General features: G+C 40.1%; 1 protein-coding gene across 4 annotated transcripts in view; it reads right to left on the bottom strand.

Moving 5' to 3' along the window:
* The window catches only part of IKBKB (inhibitor of nuclear factor kappa B kinase subunit beta), an 83,093-nt gene that overhangs the window by 48,992 nt on the left and 16,823 nt on the right, over positions 1-17,278 (bottom strand). For all 4 annotated transcript variants that reach the window (XM_043988764.1, XM_043988763.1, XM_043988765.1 and 1 more), the window contains one exon: positions 12,470-12,539. In XM_043988764.1, coding sequence (XP_043844699.1) covers positions 12,470-12,539 — 70 coding nt within the window. The remainder of the gene's footprint in view (positions 1-12,469; positions 12,540-17,278) is intronic.

The following is a 17,278-nucleotide window of genomic DNA, read 5'->3' as shown; positions in this document are numbered from 1 at the left end:
TTCCCTGCTAGGAATTTAGCTTCAGTAGTTAACTCATGTGGAGATGTGTAGAGACACTGAGTTTGGAACCAGATAGTGAGTGCAGGGTTGGATTCTATCCCGTAGATACAAATGAACCCAGATGGGTATAGGAGAAGTAGGCTGGAGCCCTTTCTGCTGGTGGGGCTGAGGCTGGTGGTTTGAGTTTGGGAGTACTGAGCTACAGCTGAGTTTAAGGCTGATTTGGTGTCGATACTAAATTGGGCACCAATCTGTTAAGCCCCTGAGGGTGGAGAGTTGCTAGGCTATCCTATGGAGGAGCTAATTGGAAAAATGGAGCAGGACAAAGCTTCTATGGGGCATCTAGGTGGCACAGTGGATAGAGTGCTGGGCCTAGAGCCAAGAAGACCCGAGTTTAAATATGACCTTGGGCACTTACTAGCTGTGTGACCCTGGGCAAGTCCCTTAACCCTGTTTGCCTCGGTTTCCTCATCTGTAAAACGAGCTAGAGAAGAAATGGCAAACCACTCCAGTATCTTTACAAAAAACAAAACAAAAAAACCCCAACAAACCCAAATGGGGTCATGAAGAGTCAGACATGACTAAAAACCAACTAAACAACCAAAAAGCTTCTGTGCCAAGCAGTACTGGGATTATGCCTGGGACTGGTGGCCGCCCTTCCAGTCTGGCCAGATGGTAAGACCTAGTCTCAACAAACAGAAAAATAAACAAAATGAACCTAACTGGGGGTGACCATTATGAGATATTTTAGAGAAGGTAGGAAGAAAATGCTGAAGAAGGGGGACCTCTGAATAGTTAAAAAAAAAATAAATAAAACCAGAAAGAAGATTCTGAGGACTTCAGAGATACATGTATGAGGAGAGGGGCAGAACCAAATAAGCTTGATATGGCCATGAGAAGGCTCTGCTACTTCTGTGAGGTGGCAGGTGCAGCTGGAAGCCTGAGGCGTGGCTCATGATGCTATCAGTGTCTGACAAGCTCTCTTCCTCTGACTTCTCTGCAGTAAGCATCTCTCAGCTCACCTCAGGAAGTCCCTGTGGAAAGATTACAAAACCACTTTTCTGCCGCCCTAAAAGCATTAAACTCCACTTGTTCACTAGCCTGGTTTTCCTAAGTCCTAGCCTTGCGATCCAAGACTTGTTAGTCCCTGGCAATTTTAGAGCTGCCAGGGCTATCATGATGACATCTTCTTTCCCACACGACCTCCTGGTGATGCCAGATCCAGCCATCTCCCCTTCTTCTCCCCTTCTCTTCCCCCACCCCCTCTCTTTCACTTTCAACCAAACAGGAAATCTCCTGATTGAGAGATAACATCTTAATGATCCGCCCATATTATTACTACTACTACTACTACTACTACTACTACTACTACTACGTGAAATCCAAGACTGACTGGAGAACTCTTCCCTTCCCCTCCTTCTTCACCGTGTCCTTCTTCCTACTGAGGCAAAACAAGCAAATGGAATTAGCAATATTCCCATTGCCACAAAAATCAGAATAATTCTCCCTGACACACAGGCCACCCTTAAAGTTCACCAAAGAGTCTCTTTCTGTACAGACAGCCTATTTACTGCCTTGATGCTGGGCAGGCTGTCCAATTCAATTAAGAACAACATTAAATGCTTACCAAGGCAGGGTTCTGTGGCAGAGATCTGCCACAGAAGCCAGGAACACCTGTCTTCAGGTGTTGCCTCTGACACATCCTAAGGTAAGTCTGACTTCTCAGTGCCCCCTGAACTCTGAGACTCTAAATTGCCGCCCAATTTGTATTGGCATAGTGGGGGGAAAAAAGCTCTGGTACAGGAATCAGAGGACCCAGATTTAAAAATCTACCTCTGGGGGGCGGCTAGGTGGCACAGTGGATAAAGCACCGGCCCTGGAGTCAGGAGTACCTGAGTTCAAATCCGGCCTCAGACACTTAACACTTACTAGCTGTGTGACCCTGGGCAAGTCACTTAACCCCAATTGCCTCACTAAAAAATAAATAAAGAAAGAAAGAAATCTACCTCTGGGAGGCAGCTAGGTGGTGTGGTGGAAAGAGCACCAGCCCTGGATTCAAGAGGACCTGAGTTCAATTCCAGTCTCAGATACTTGACACTCACTAGCTGTGTGACCCTGGGCAAGTCACTTAACCCCAACTGCCTCACCAAAAAAAAAAACCAAAACAAACAAACAAACAAAACAAAAATCTACCTCTGAGACCTTGGGCAAGTCATTTAACCTCAGGTGGGGCTCAGTTTTCTCATCTGTAAAATGAGGTTGATCGGACTAGATGGCTTTGGAAGTATCTTTCAGCTCTAGAGCAATATTATTAGAAGCAGCAAGAACTAGAGCAATGTAAATTTTAAAATTATTAAAAAGAAGCTGAATTCTGAGTAACTGAAAAGCCATTAATGGTCAGGAAGAAGAGACAATGAAATATAATAAGAATGAAATCTAGCATTTATACAGCAGTTTAAGGTTTGCAAAGTGCTTTATAAATATTATCTTATTTTGTCCTTTGCCTCTCTTAGCCGGGCCTATGAAGTCAGAATGTTATATGGGATCAGACCGTGCAACAAAACTGGGTGGTTTTGCTTAACTGTTTTTCTTTGTTAAGAGGGAGGGTTCAGTTGGGGTGAGGTGGAGGTAGGAAAGAGCAATTCTAGAAATGACTGTAATATAAAAACACAAGGCATCAATAAAACTTATTTTTAAAAGGGTATGTGTGTGTTGGGGGCGGGGGGGATACTTACCATGCCAGACTTCAAAACAAAATTACAAAATAGCAATTATCAAAATCATCTAGCTTTGAAAAGATATTTTCAAAACAGATCCATGGAACAAAACAGAGATTCCCCCCAAAAGAATCAAAATATATATGAAATGCTAATGTTTGATAACACTTATAAATATGGGATATTGAAGAAAGGAAATCATTATTCTATAAATGTAGGGAAAATTGGACAGAAATACGATAAAAAATTTAGAGCCACTTCTTGTACCACATACTAAAAGAAAGAAAATATCACTGAGTTAACATTTTTTAAAACCATAAAAAGAGAAAATAAAAGTATATTTTTCTCCAAAAAAGAGATAAATTCTTGTCTATCAAAGAAACAGAAGAGATTATTGGGGGTTAGGTAGATGAATTTGATTATATAAAAAGAAAAATTATGTACAATGAAAAACTGTAACTAAAGGAAAAAGAAAAATAACAGATGGGGAAAACCTTCATAGCCAATGTATCAGATCAAAGGCTGACATTCAGAATTTATGAGATATTCATCTCTTAGATAAACTGACAAAGATTACAAAAAGATAATCCATAAATAACATGAACTTGGAAAATACTTGGGAAAATGCTTAACTTCAGTTGTAGTCAAAGAAACGTAAATTAAAACAACTTTCAGATACTACCTTATATCTATCAAATTGTCAAAACCTAAATGAAAATTTATAAAAATGATGAAAATAGTTTTTAAAAATAATTTCATTATGAAAATGAAAAAAAATCTCAATGCTGGTGGGACTTGAGAGCAAGCATGTATGAATGATGCTGCTAATGTTCTAAACTGGAGCATTTGGGGAGGGGGCAAGGGGGGGGAAACCATATGAAAATAGGTAAAAGTAATAAAACTGATTTAAATCTTTGATTGAGTAATCAGATTGCCTAAAATAGCACGAAGGATGACTTTGAAAAGGAAAACTACCACTGGCATAAGGCTGCACAATGTAAAATTACCCCCCAAATTGGAAATAACCTAAATCTCCAACAGTTGGGAAATGGCCCAGTAAAAGATGGTTTAAAAAAGTCATGTTATTACAAAAGGAAACTATTAAAATATATATATATATATTTTTTTTTTTTTTAGTGAGGCAATTGGGGTTAAGTGACTTTCCCAGGGTCACACAGCTAGTAAGTGTTAAGTGTCTGAGGACGAATTTGAACTCAGGTACTCCTGACTCCAGGACCAGTGCTCTATCCACTGCGCCATCTAGCTGCCCCCCCAAAATATTTTGAAGACACACAAAACACTACAAACCAAAGAAAGAACTAAAATAGTGGGACCAAGAAAGTCTGAGAACATTCACATATGAATGGGCTGGAAGAAATTAGAAAGAGGAGGCATGTGTGTAGAGGAAGTGACTGATAAATTGTTCGTGACATTTTTATGTTTAAGTATATATTTTATTGTAAATCATTTGGAATCTAATGTTTATTCAGTCAGTCATCAAGCATGTATTAGGCACTTACTATGTGCCAGGCATTCTTCTAAGTGATGGGGAGACAGAGAAAAGCAAAAACAGTCACTACACTAGGCAGTGGATCAAGTGAGGTGCCTGAGGTAAGTCTTAAAATAAGCCTAGCCTAATCCAAGAGGGAGAGGGGAGGAGGGAGAGTATATATGGCATGGGAGACAGCTAGTAATGTTAGAGTAACTCTAAAAGGGTGTAGCTAGATTGTAAAGTATAAGGGGGAAGGGGCGACAACTTAAAGTGTAAAAGGACTGCAAAGGTAAGAAGAAGCCAGATTGTGATGAACTTAAAATTCCAAAGAGAGGTCATTAGAATTGATCCTGGAAGTAAAAGGAAACTAAGAGTGGAATGACATAGTCACACCTACCCTTCAGAAAAATGACCTTCACAGCAGACTTAAGGGTGGATTGAAGTTAGGAGAGGTGTTAGGCAGGGAGACCAATGAGTAGGAGAGGAGGGAGGGATATATTTGGATGAATAAACAAAATATAGCTATAATTTTTAAAAGAGCAAATTAAAAAAAAAATTTAGTCTTCTCTGATTACACCTGTCACCCAAACATTAACAAAGAACTTATCTTTTTTTTCCCTTTTTCCATTTACTACTTATGTGATTGTGAACAAATTAACTGATTTAATTAACTAACTAACTTGTGGTTTCCCCATCCCTAAAAATTGGTATTTGAGGCCCTCCACAATCCAGCTCTGATTACCTTTTCCCCTTTCTATCATTCTAATCTCCTTTGCAGACACTGCATTCCAGTCAGACTGGACTAGTGGTTGTTCTCCAAACTCAACACTCCATCTCCTAAACAAATCCCATGCATAGAATGAATTCCTTCCTCATTTCTACCTTTCGAAATACATTTTTCTTCAACGCTCAGTTTAATCATTATCTATTCCATGAAGCCTTTTCTGATCATCTGGGTATTTATGGTCAGTCCACTTCAATTTTCCTTATAGTGTTTTTATGTGTGTACTTATCATATCACACACAAGTAGAAGACACAGCATAGAACTGTTTTGTTTTGTCTTAGTATGTGCCTAGCACATAGTAAATGCTTAATAAATGTTTCCTGTATTTAAATAGGGAAAATCAGTGGTTGAGCTCTATCATCCTTAATTTCCCTCCTAGCTCTATGTCCTTCCAGTCTAGGAACTTATAATGTGATCATGTAAGGCCAGGATTTCCATTCTCAATAGAAAGTTTTAAGGGTCTGAAAGAGGTGACCCCTCACCCCCAAGAGTAAAATAGGGTCAATAGGAAACTGAAAGAGAAGATAGCAAATAAAACAGGCTCCCCCCTCATCAAAATTCATTTCTCAGAAAGCAAGTTGTCAAAAGGAATTTTTACATTATAATAATAACAGTTAGCATTTATACAGGCTATCCCAAAAGACTTAAGTGAAATTTTAAGAGAATCTCTTAAAATGTCCATAGACAGCTAAGCTCTTCAAAGGAATAGCCAAAACATTCCTAATTTCTATTATTTTATGGGAACTTAGCCAGTCCCTTAGTTGTCACCAAAAACCAAAAAAAAAAAAAAAAAGGAGGAAACTTTTAAAAATTTCCCTTTCTATAGGCTTGCAAGCAATCAAATATTTGAAGTCTTCTAGGGAGACACAAGAGTTTAGCCTTTTTTTTCTAAAATGACACTATGGTGTAAAACACGCCCCATCCTATCGAATTTTGACATATATCAAAATACTCTTAAGCTGTGTCTTTAGTCCTCTGCTGAGATTTCACCTAAATTAATCCAGGTTTTGAGACAAGGCATTTTTCTATCATAGTCTCTGTTTCAGTACTGACACAAAAACAACTTTTCCAGAGATCAGTAGTAACCAGAACTCTCAAAAATCAACTGTTAAGCTTACCTTCTGGTTCCTTAAGTAAAGAGAATAGATGTTAAATCTTGCTCTTCTTCCTCAGATAATCCTAGCCCACTTTGACCAATCTCTCCTTCCTCCCCTTCATGCTCTACTCAGTATTATCTTATTTGTGGATGTGGCTACCCCTCCAATCCAATAAGAATTTAAGTGCCTACTTTGTGCCAGGTCCTGTGCTAGTTTCTGGAAACAAAGACAAAAGTAAAACAGTTCTTGCCCTCAAGGAGCTTATAATCTATGGAGGAGAGACAACATATGTCTATATAGATATATGTAAAATACAGAAATAAATGCAAGGTGACCTTACAGTTCCTCCTTTCAAGGAATTTTTATTCTATGTCTCAGCCCCCACCCCCATCCCTGACTATTGGGTTTTGTTTTTAATTTTTGTATTCCCTGCACTAAGCTCAGTGTCCTGCATATAGTAAGAATTTAATAAATATCCATTGAATTGAATTGTTCTGCATCAAGATTAAAGCTACTAACTTGATGCAAAGTGAGATGAACTATATACAAAGTAACAGCAATATTGTAAGATGATCAGCTGTGAATGACTTGGCTATTCTTTTTTTAAATTTTCAATTATGAAAGTATTTTATTATTTTCCAGTTACATGTAGAGATAGTTTTCAACATTTGTTTTTATAAGATTTCTAGTTTCAAATTGTTCTCCTTTTCTCTCCGACTTGGCTATTCTCAGCAATGTAATGATCCAAGACAACTCTGAAGGACTTATGAAAAATGCCATCCATCTCCAGAGAAAGAACTGATGGTGTCTGAATGCAGATTGAAGCATTTTTTTTTAGTTTCTTTTTTTAAAGTTTTTTTTCTATTTTCTTTCACAACCTAATGTGGAAATGTTTTGCATGACTACACATGTATAACTTATATTGAATTGCTTGCGTTCTTAAGGGTGGTGGGGGGTGAGGAAGGGAAGAAGAGAATTTGGAACACAAAGTTTTTTAAATGGATGTTAAAAATGTTTTTACATGTACTTTGGGGAAAAAATAAAATTATTAATAAACAAAAAAACCCCAAACCAAAACCAAAATAAAACCACTAAGTCAAAACCAGTGAAGGATTGAAAATTCTGCTACATATGCACTCAAGACCGTAAGTTCCTTAAGGCAAGGGCTGCATTTTATTTTGATTTTATCCCCTAAGTAGGCCAGGCAGATCATCATCAAAGGCATCACCAGACCCAAGCTTGAATATCATTTCTGCCACTTATCACCTATGTAAGTCACTCAATCTTAGTTTCCTCATCTATAAAATGAAGATGTTGGATTAGATGACCTCAATGACCAACAGGATGCCTTGTCCACAGTAAGTGATTTAATAGATGCTTATGGAAGCGAATATATGTTAAGTATCATCTTTGGCTTCTCAATGGAGTCGAATTCACTTGGAATAATTTTTTACTGATCCCTCTCCTTTATCTACCATATTCAGTTAGTCATTAAGTCCTATTAATTTTTCACAGAATTGAAGAGTTGGAAAGGTCCCCAGTAGCCATTTGGTTCAGCCCACTGATATACTGGACAGGGGTCCTTCAGGCTCTGCTCCCAAGGAGGGGAGTGGCCAATGCCACTTTTGATCGTTAAGAAGTTTTCTTGAAACAGTTCCAAGGAACATGATGAAAAATTCTATCTACCTCCAGAGAAATGACTGATGAACTCTGGGCACAAACAGAAGCATATTTTTCTACTGTCTTTTTTTTTCCTCCCTCCCCCCCAACAGGCCTAATATGGAAATGTTTTACATGACTTCACATGTATGATATCATATTGCTTTCTTTTGAAATGTGCAGGGGAGGAGTGAGAGGGAGGAAAAGAATTTGGAACTCAAAAATTTTAAACTTAATTAATTGAAAAATTCTCGGGGGGACCACTTGACCACTCTAGGACTCTTCTGAATTCCTATTATTAATAACATTTAATTATCTATTATTGACACATTCAGTAGTTTTATGTGCTCTAATATAATCTTCTTGTACAATAAGATGATGTTTTATAGCATACAACACAAATACATATTGTAGTTGGTACTCAATAAGTAACTGATTTAAAAAAGCAAAATGGGATGGAAAAGATAAAAGATAGAATCTGAAGGTAGAAACCAAGAAACAAAATGGAAAGCCTTAAGGAAATGGTCCATGAAGTGTTGATCTTGCAGTTAGAAAGACCTGTGTTCAAATCCAGCCTCAGACAATCACCAGCTGCCTGATCCTGGGCAAATCTCTTAACCTCTGTCTGCCTCAGTTTCCTCATCAGCAAAATAGAGGTAATAATAACAGCAACTCCCCAGGGTTTTTGTGAGGATCAAATGAGATAACATTTGTAAAGTGCTTAGCACACAGTAGGTGCTTAATAAATCTGGAACAGAGCAGTTAGGTGGCACAGTGGATAGGGCACTGGGCCTGGAGTGAGAAAGCCATGTGTTCAAATCTGGCCTCAGACACTTACTAGCTGTGTCACCCCATGGCAAGTCACTTAATCCTGTTTGCCTGTTTCCTTATCTATAAAATGAACTGGAGAAAGAAATACCAAACCACTCCAGTATTTTTGCTAAGAAAACTCTAAACGGGGTCACGAAAAGTTGGACTTGACTGAAAAGATTCAACAATGACAAAAAATCTGGAACAGTGTATTATTCAAATTACATTAATAGATGAAAGCAAAAGACAGCAAAATTTGAATAAATGAGAATTGTATGTAATTCTGTTCTATTTGCCCTTAATTAATTCAATTCAGTGCAATGATGCCTATGAGCTGACATCAGGCAAGATAATGTGTAAGCCATTGGGGTTACAAAGACAAAAATAATCCTTGTTCTCAAAGAGCTTATATTGTATTGGGGAGAAGGGAATACCTCATGAATATATATAAGCACACTACAATGTAGGGAATGAAGGGGAAGCTGTGCTCCCAGAATATTGGAGGTGGCAGAGAACATTTTCAATATTAGCCCAGGCCATGTAGAGAAGGCAGAACCTGACCTATACCTTGAAGGAAGATAAAGATTCTTGAATTGTGGGGATGAGAAGGGAGTTCACTTCAAGCATGGGGATTGCTCAGGCTAATGCAGAGAAGCTGGAGATGGCTAGTTGACTCCATCCTAATTGTCTGCAATCCACTCTGAACTGAGAGGAACAAACCCTAAGATAATGTGAGGATTGGCAATTAGGAATATATAGAATGTGGAAAATGTCTGTACCAATGCCGTAATCACTGGGCCATTTAGGAGAAGATATTGCTCAGCATTTCACCAAGTATAAAAAGTGCAGACAAGTTTTTATGAAGAGGATGCTGACCATTTTTTTCCCTTTATTGACTGAAGACTAAACAAATGGAATAGTCTTCTATTAATCTAGAAGATAGGGTAGAAATAAGGAAGAATTTCCTTACCCCAAGGAGAACTAAGATTTCTTGATGGGAAGGGATAACAAAAGAAGTCAGAGGGTCCCTATTCTTGGAAATCTTAAAGAAGAGGATACAAAATGATTGGTTCTGGTTCCCTACTTCCCAGTCTCAGGTTGTGACCTACACATAGCTGTGGAGAATCACAGGCCCCCAAAGAGTCTTCCAAAATAGCTTGGTTTTCCCCTATGATAGTACATACAAAAAGATCAGAAAAAAAGGAATTTTTCTGTACAAAAATATTTATAGCAGCATAAAATATTTTGTGATGCTAAAGAAATGGAAAATTAAGGGGGTGCTCATCAACTGAGGAATGGCTGAACAAATTATAGTATATGAATGGGATGAAATACCATTGTTATAAGAAATGATGAAAAGGAACAGTCCTAGAGAAACCTTGGAAGACTTGTAGGAACTGATGTAGAGTGAAGCGAGCAGAACCAGGAGAATAATTATACAGGAACAGTCACATTGTACAGATAAGCAATTTTGAAGGACTTAATAACTCTAATCAAAACAACAACCACAATTCTATGATGATGAAGCATGTTACCCATTTCATGATAGAGAGGTGTTGGACTCTGTGAAGACTGAGATATATTTTTTGGACATGGCCAATATCTGAACTTGTTTTGCTTAACTAGAGGCAAGTAGGTAAGGCAGTGATTAGAGCTCAAGGCCTGGAGTCAGAAAGACCTAAGTTCAAATCTGGCCTCAGACACTTAATAGCTGTGTGACCCCGGCCAAATCACTTAACCTGCATGCGCCAATTTTCTCATATATAAAATGAGAATAATAATAGCACTACATCTCAGGGTGATTGTGGGGATGAAATAAAATAATATTTGTAAATCATCTAGCATATAATAGGTCCCTATCAAATGCTTGTTTGTATTTGTTATGGGTTGTTTTTTTTTTCTTTTTCAGTGCATGATGGGGAGGAATGGATGTGAGAGAAAGTTGATCTTTTGTTAACTGAAAAAAATTTTTTAAAAAAGGAAATAGCACCGGGGGCAGCTAGGTGGCGCAGTGGATAAAGCACCGGCCCTGGATTCAGGAGTACCTGAGTTCAAATCCGGCCTCAGACACTTGACACTTACTAGCTATGTGACCCTGGGCAAGTCACTTAACCCCTGCTGCCTTGCAAAAAAAAAAAAAAAAAAGGAAATAGCACCAAATAAAGACAGTGATTAGGGCAAGTTAAACAAAATTTAAAATTACCTTATAGGATAACAAAACAAGTTTCTATAAAAGAGCAAAAGAAAGCCTTCCAACCTCACTACTTCATCTTCAGTGATTTAGGGTGTGGAACATTGGCCAACAACACCAAAGGAGAAGTTGTTGATTTGGTCAGGGTTGGAATGTTGATGACATAATCACAAGACATGTGGAAAGATACCAAGATGACTAGTGGGCTTCCACCCTCCCAGAATGACACCCTTCCTGAGGTCACCAATCCTCCTTTAGCAGACCTCTATAGTAATGAGCTACATTTGGTGGTCAGTGCTGGAGGCAATACAATGGAGTTGGATAAGTTAGGAAAGGAAGGGCAAAAGGATGACCCCTCCCAGGAGAGGATAAGGGAGGGTTGTAGAACCATCAGTCTTCTATACTCAGAGGTGCCATGTCTTTCATTCCTTCTCATCTCACTTCCGTCTTATCTGTGCACTATCCTTAAAATTTTTTTTTTGAGGCAATTGGGGTTGTGACTAGCCCAGGGTCACACAGCTAAGTGTCTGAGGTGAGATTTGAACTCAGGTCCTTCTGACTCCAGGGCCAGTGTTCTATCCACTATGCCACCTAACTGCCCCTCATGCACTATCAAAGACACCAAAAGGGTATGGGCAAGAGTAAAGCATGTAACAGATGCCAAAGGAGACATGTTGGAGGGAGAATGCAAGGGGGAAGAGGTTCCCACTATTACCCCAGACCATAGCTCGAGAACACTGCTTTTGAAAAATAGGTCTGTGCTATATAGCTGACAGCAGAAACACAAAGAAGTCCCTTAGATTGCTCCATGGTCACCCCCATAAGCCCACATTGCTCACCTATACCAGCCACCTTGGGGATGAGCTGAGGCTTCTAGCCTTCTTTATTGCTTTCTGGTTTCCTAGGGAATCAATGTGTTTAAAGACTTCTTCCTTCGTCTCCTACTACCTTCAAACCTCACATACTTGTGGATGCTACCAAGTTTGGAGGAGCAGAGAAATCCCTTTGTGGGCTGCCATTAACACTTAGTCTCCTCCTGGGTCCCTGATTGGATTCCTCACATAATGCTTCAAAGACCAGGCGACTGAAGTTACTGAGAGAAGCAGCAGATAGTAGGAAGCAGGCAACATAGTACAATGAACAGGGTCTTGTGGATGGGAAGACCTGGGTTCTAATCCTGACTGATGCTAAATAGCTGTATGACCCTAAACAAGCCCCTTAATCTCTGAGCCTCAGTTTCCTTAGATGGAAAAGAGGGATAATTACTCTTTCATGACTTACCTCAAAGGACTGTATTGAGGAAAAGCTCTAGCCACGAGTTATTAATATAAAAAAGGCCATACAAAGGTCATTTTCCCTAATCTCACTTTTTTTTGGAACAGAAGGAATTTATTGCAAGGGAATAAAATTTACTCAAATGACAGCTTGAGTTATCTTTGGCCCTTCACGGAAAAGAGGGAGTGGAGTTCTTTTAATGGGAAAGGAAATCAGCTTTTCTGTGTACATCATAATTCTTCATAACTTAGACAAGAAGGAAGAGAAATCTACTTGAGTTTGGCATTTGTCTGCCTGCCCTACCTCACTTCCCTTTCCCTCTACTACTCTCTGTTAGGGTACAATGTGTTGAGATGGTTCCTTAGTTCCCTTGGGGCACAGAGCTGACCCACGTGACATCCTCCTAAATCCAACAACCCGACACACTCTGGGATCCAATTTACCAATGTCAGAAAGCAGAGTGAGGACGGCTTCTTCCCGAAGGCCACAGCAGTTCTCAAACTGGTTCAGGTACTGTCAGGGTGTCAAAGGGAAAAAGAACATCAGACTCTATTGGCCTTTTACAGGTAGCAACAAATCACCTGAAAGCTCACAAAAGTTTTACAACAGGTTTCACCCCTGCACAAGATGATCAACAGTCTTGGCTCCAAGGGCTATAGGCATTGACTCCCTAGGGCACTATTGCTTTTCCCATGGACAGTGGCTGCATCCAAGTACGGCGTCACCTGTGCTCTTTAGTGATGACTCCACAGATAACAGCTCTCTACAGTGGAAAGGAGAATGGACCTGGAGGTGGAGGACCTGCATGAGAGTCCCGTTTCTCCACTCATCTGTGTAAACTTGGAGAAGTCAATTAATTTCCTAGCCTTAGTTTCCTTAATTACAAGGGGGAAAGAAGGGGGAGTTGGATTAGATGACCTCAAAGATTCCTTCCATCTCTGAATCAATAATCTTATAAAAACCTTCTTCCTGCCCTTTCCAGGGCTGCTCTTGGTATTGATTCCAACTTGACTTTAAATCTGCCTCAAGTCTTTAATTGAAGGAGTAGAGGCCAGCTGCAGAATACAAACTGCCTAGGTTTCACATATCCCCCGGGATGCCCCCATCTTTGGTTTTTACTCTTCTACCAAGAGCTTATCACTGTCTTCCACAAAAGAGGATGCATTTTAGAGAGTGGATACCTTCCTTCCCTTCCCCCTCCCCCTCCCAAACACACAGAACACACAGAAGGTATATGCTAAGGTGAATGAAATATATGAAATAAATGAAAATGAACCCATTGTTAACCAGCTTGACCCCTAAATGGCTATAGGTGTGGATGTGGGAGAAGGGAATAACCATTTATATAACATCAACTATGTGCCAGGCACTGTGTTAAGTTCTTTACCATTATTATCTCATTGGATTTTGTACAACAACCCTGGGAGGCAGGTGCTATTATTATCCCCATTTATAGATGAGGAAACTGAGGCAAACAAAGGTTAAGTGACTTGCTTAGGGTCGCACAGCTAATAAGTGTTTGGATTTGAATTCAGGTTTTCCTGATTTCAGGCTCAGGGTTTTATCCACTGCATTGCATCACTTATAGAACTGGATTTGTAATTGGAACTTCTAAATACCACTGTTTATTGACAGAGGGAGGTAGTGTGATATAGTAAATAGAACACTGGATAGAGACTTAGGAAGATCTGGGTTCAAATCCTGCCTCAAGATACTAGCTGTGTGACCCCCTCAGCCAATCAATTAATTTCTCTGAGCCTCAATTTCTTCATTTTAAAATGAGACCCACAATAAGACCCACCTTACAGGGTGGTTGAGAGGAGCAAATGAGATAATTATGTAAAGGGATTACAAAAACCATAAAGTGGTATATTCTACAATCTTGTTTTTCAGTTGTGTCTGATTCTTCATGACCCCATTTGGGATTTTCTTGTCAAAGGTACTAGAGTGGTTTCCCATTTCCTTTTCTAGCTTATTTGACAGATAAGGAAACTGAGGCAAACAGGGTGAAGTGATTTGCCTAGGGTCACACAGCTAGACAGTGTCTGAGGCACAATTTGAACTCAGGTGTTCCTTTTTTCAGGCCCAGCCCTCTCTCCACGATGCCACCTAGCTGCCCAGAGTGGTATATAAATGTTAGTTGTTATAAAGAGCATGGTAATGGAGAGAGAGGTAGCATCAGAGTCAAGAAGACCAAGGCTGAAGTGTTTTTTTAAAGACTTCCATAACCTTCCTCCTACTTCTGGCCTTCTTGCTCCTTATAACCACCCCCACCTTCACCCCCAACTTTGATCCAGGGACACTGGCCTTGCTGCTGTTCCTCAAATAAGACACTTGGTATCTCCTGGTTCTAAGCACTTTCTCTGAGTGCCCCCCGCCACCTGACTAGGAATCCCCTTCCTCTTCATCTCTGCCTCTTGGCTTCCTTCAGTGTTCAGTCATTTTTCACTCATGTCCAATTCTGTGTAACCCCATTTGGGGTTTTCTTGGCAGAGATACTTGAGTGGTTTGCCATTTTCTTCTCCAGCTCATTTTACATACTGAGGCAAACAGGGTTAAGTGACTCGCCCAGGGTCCCACAGCTGTTAAGTGTCTGAGGTAGAATTTGAACTCAGGTTTTTCTAACCGGAGGCCAGGCACTTTATCCACAATGCCTCCACAAAGGACTTCATTCAAATCCTAGCTTCAATCCCATCTTCTATAAGAAGGCTTTCCCAATCCCTCTTAGTTCTAGGGCCCTCCCTGGTTGGTTATTTCTAATTTAGTTTGTTGGTACATAGTTGGGTATATGTTAAACAATGAGCTCCTTGAGGGAGACAACTGTCTTCTGGCTTCCTTTGTCCCCCCAGCCCTTAGCACAGTGCCTGATACACAGTAGGTGCTTGCTGACAGCCAAAAATTCCACCTCTGCCATATTCTGACTGTAAGGCCTTGGACAAGTCACACATAATCTCTCACTGCTCTAGGCCTAGAGTCAGCAAACAACAGACAACTGCTCCAGGACTATACAAACACAAGCCTGATTTGGCTGGGGGCCAGGGTGAGTGGTGTCTACTTTTCCATCTCCAGCTACAACTATAAATTACTATTAACTATTAATAACTATAAAATTATAAATTTCAGAGACGGTCAGTCTGAATTGGAGAAGGGAGTTTCTCCCATATCAATGAAGTCACAGGTCCAGTCTCTGTGTCTAAATTATTGTTGTTATTAGTCATGTGACTGTGGGAACCTCACTTAAAAGTCTATTCTTTTTTCCTATAAAAAAGGGTATCAGTGTCCTCCCTCCCTCACAGGGTTGTCCTGAACTTTGGAAGTGATAAGGGGTGGTGTCAATGGGTTCCATAAGTCCCACTAAGCTAGGTGGGCTGTGGATCTGGAGACTCACTGCATCTCTATATAGCTATAGGAATGGCCTAGCTTAATTCAAAGAGCCTCATCACAAAGCTGGCCTCACTTGGATGAATTTTTTCTTCCTGGCAACTCTGCCAGGCCATCCTAGAAATTATGGAGGGGTCATAATCTGCCCCAGAGTAGAGGGGACCATTCCAAGGAAATCACACATCCCCGATATAATGACAATGGGTGGCCCTGGACAAGAAGTGATGACTTCTCTCTGTCACCTTCCAGTGACCACACTCCCATCTCTCCACCCTCAGTCATTCTGAGGAGACAGGCCTGGAAACTGCAGTCAGACTTGAACCACAGAACAAAATCCTGGGCCTTTCCTGCTCCCCTGACTCTGAAGGAGGCAGGCCAATTTCTAACTCCTGCTATAGTTCATTTCTTCTCAGTCATTGGGCAGGATGAAAAGTAGCCGTTGGAAACTAACCTATGCTCATCCTATCCTCATGGAGAAATGATGGAGGAAACTTATCAAGGAGCTGAAGTTACTAGGAGCCAAGGGTACAGGCCTCCTTATATGTGGACAACTGTGGTAGAACACAGAGTCCGAAGAACTGAATTCAAGTCCTACCAGCTGTATGATTCTGAGCAAGTCACTTAATTTTTCTGTGCCTTGATAACAACATAAGGTTGTTAAGAGGACAGTTTGGGTTTTTTTCCTTTAAATAAATCTGGAAGTGCTGTATAAATGTGAGTTGCTATTTAGAGAGGCAGTGGTGTTGAGGAAAGGGCTTTAGATTTAGAATCACTCCCTATCATTTATTACCTACACAATTTACATGAAATCACCTCTCTGGGCCCAGTAGTCTCCTCATCTCTTTTGCTATCTGAGCAGAGGTTTAGTTTAAAGGGGAAAGGAACAAGCATTTATTAAGTGCCTACTAGGCACCAGATATTGTGTGAAGTGCTTCAAAAATATTATCTCAATTGATTGATTATTTTTAAAAATTATATAGCTTTATTTATTAGCACTGTATGTAGATCAGGGAATGCTCTCACTAGTTCCTCATAGAGGAAGGAGAGAATGGACAATTCTGGCTTCTGCCTACCCTCTGACACACACATATGGTGTCAGTGCCTAAGGAAAGGGCAGAAGCATTTGTTACCTGCCTATTAGGCACCAGGCAGTATGCTAAGTGCTTCACAAATATCTCATTTGATAAATAAAAAGGATCCCCTGCCACTCCCAGAATATGAGAATAAGGTTTGAAGAGGTCCTTCTCTGGTACCAAAGCTCAACATAAATGCATGAGTGGCTATCTACAGAGGCTGCCCCACAGTGTAGTGGAGTTAGGAGTCAGATGACCTCTCTTTGAATCCCATCTTGGCTACTATCATTACTTGGTGACCAAAGGGCAAATCCCTTAACCTCTCTGGGCCTCAGTTCCCTTTTCTTGAAAATAAGATCTCCTTCCAGTTCTAAGTCTAGACTCCTACTATTGAACTATTGAAGCGAAGAACTCGAGTGTCCTAGATCCTAAGTTTGAATGCTAGCTCTGCCACTTATAATCTATATGACCTTTTTTGGCCTTATATGGCAAGTCATTTTGCCCCTCCAGGACTCATTTTGGAGCTGAACTAGATGACCTCTAAATTCCTTTCCAGAGTCAGATCTGTGACCCCACAAAATGGTTAATAATTCTCAGTAAGGCAGTCTGGGGTACTGCTCTGGAGGGAAAGCATCAATTTAAGATGGGATTAATGGAAGATAAGCTGGGATCTTGGAAACAACAACGTATGTCATGAGGAAGTGTGGTGTTCTTGGCGACTGATAAGGGACATTGAAAAAAAGAGTTATATATAGTGCCACTTGGTCAGTGTGGCTCCAGTAACATCCAGAGGAAGGG

Source organism: Dromiciops gliroides, chromosome 2, assembly GCF_019393635.1.
Source record: "Dromiciops gliroides isolate mDroGli1 chromosome 2, mDroGli1.pri, whole genome shotgun sequence".
Classification (NCBI taxonomy): Eukaryota; Metazoa; Chordata; class Mammalia; order Microbiotheria; family Microbiotheriidae; genus Dromiciops; species Dromiciops gliroides.
This window is presented reverse-complemented; position numbering and strand designations above follow the sequence as displayed.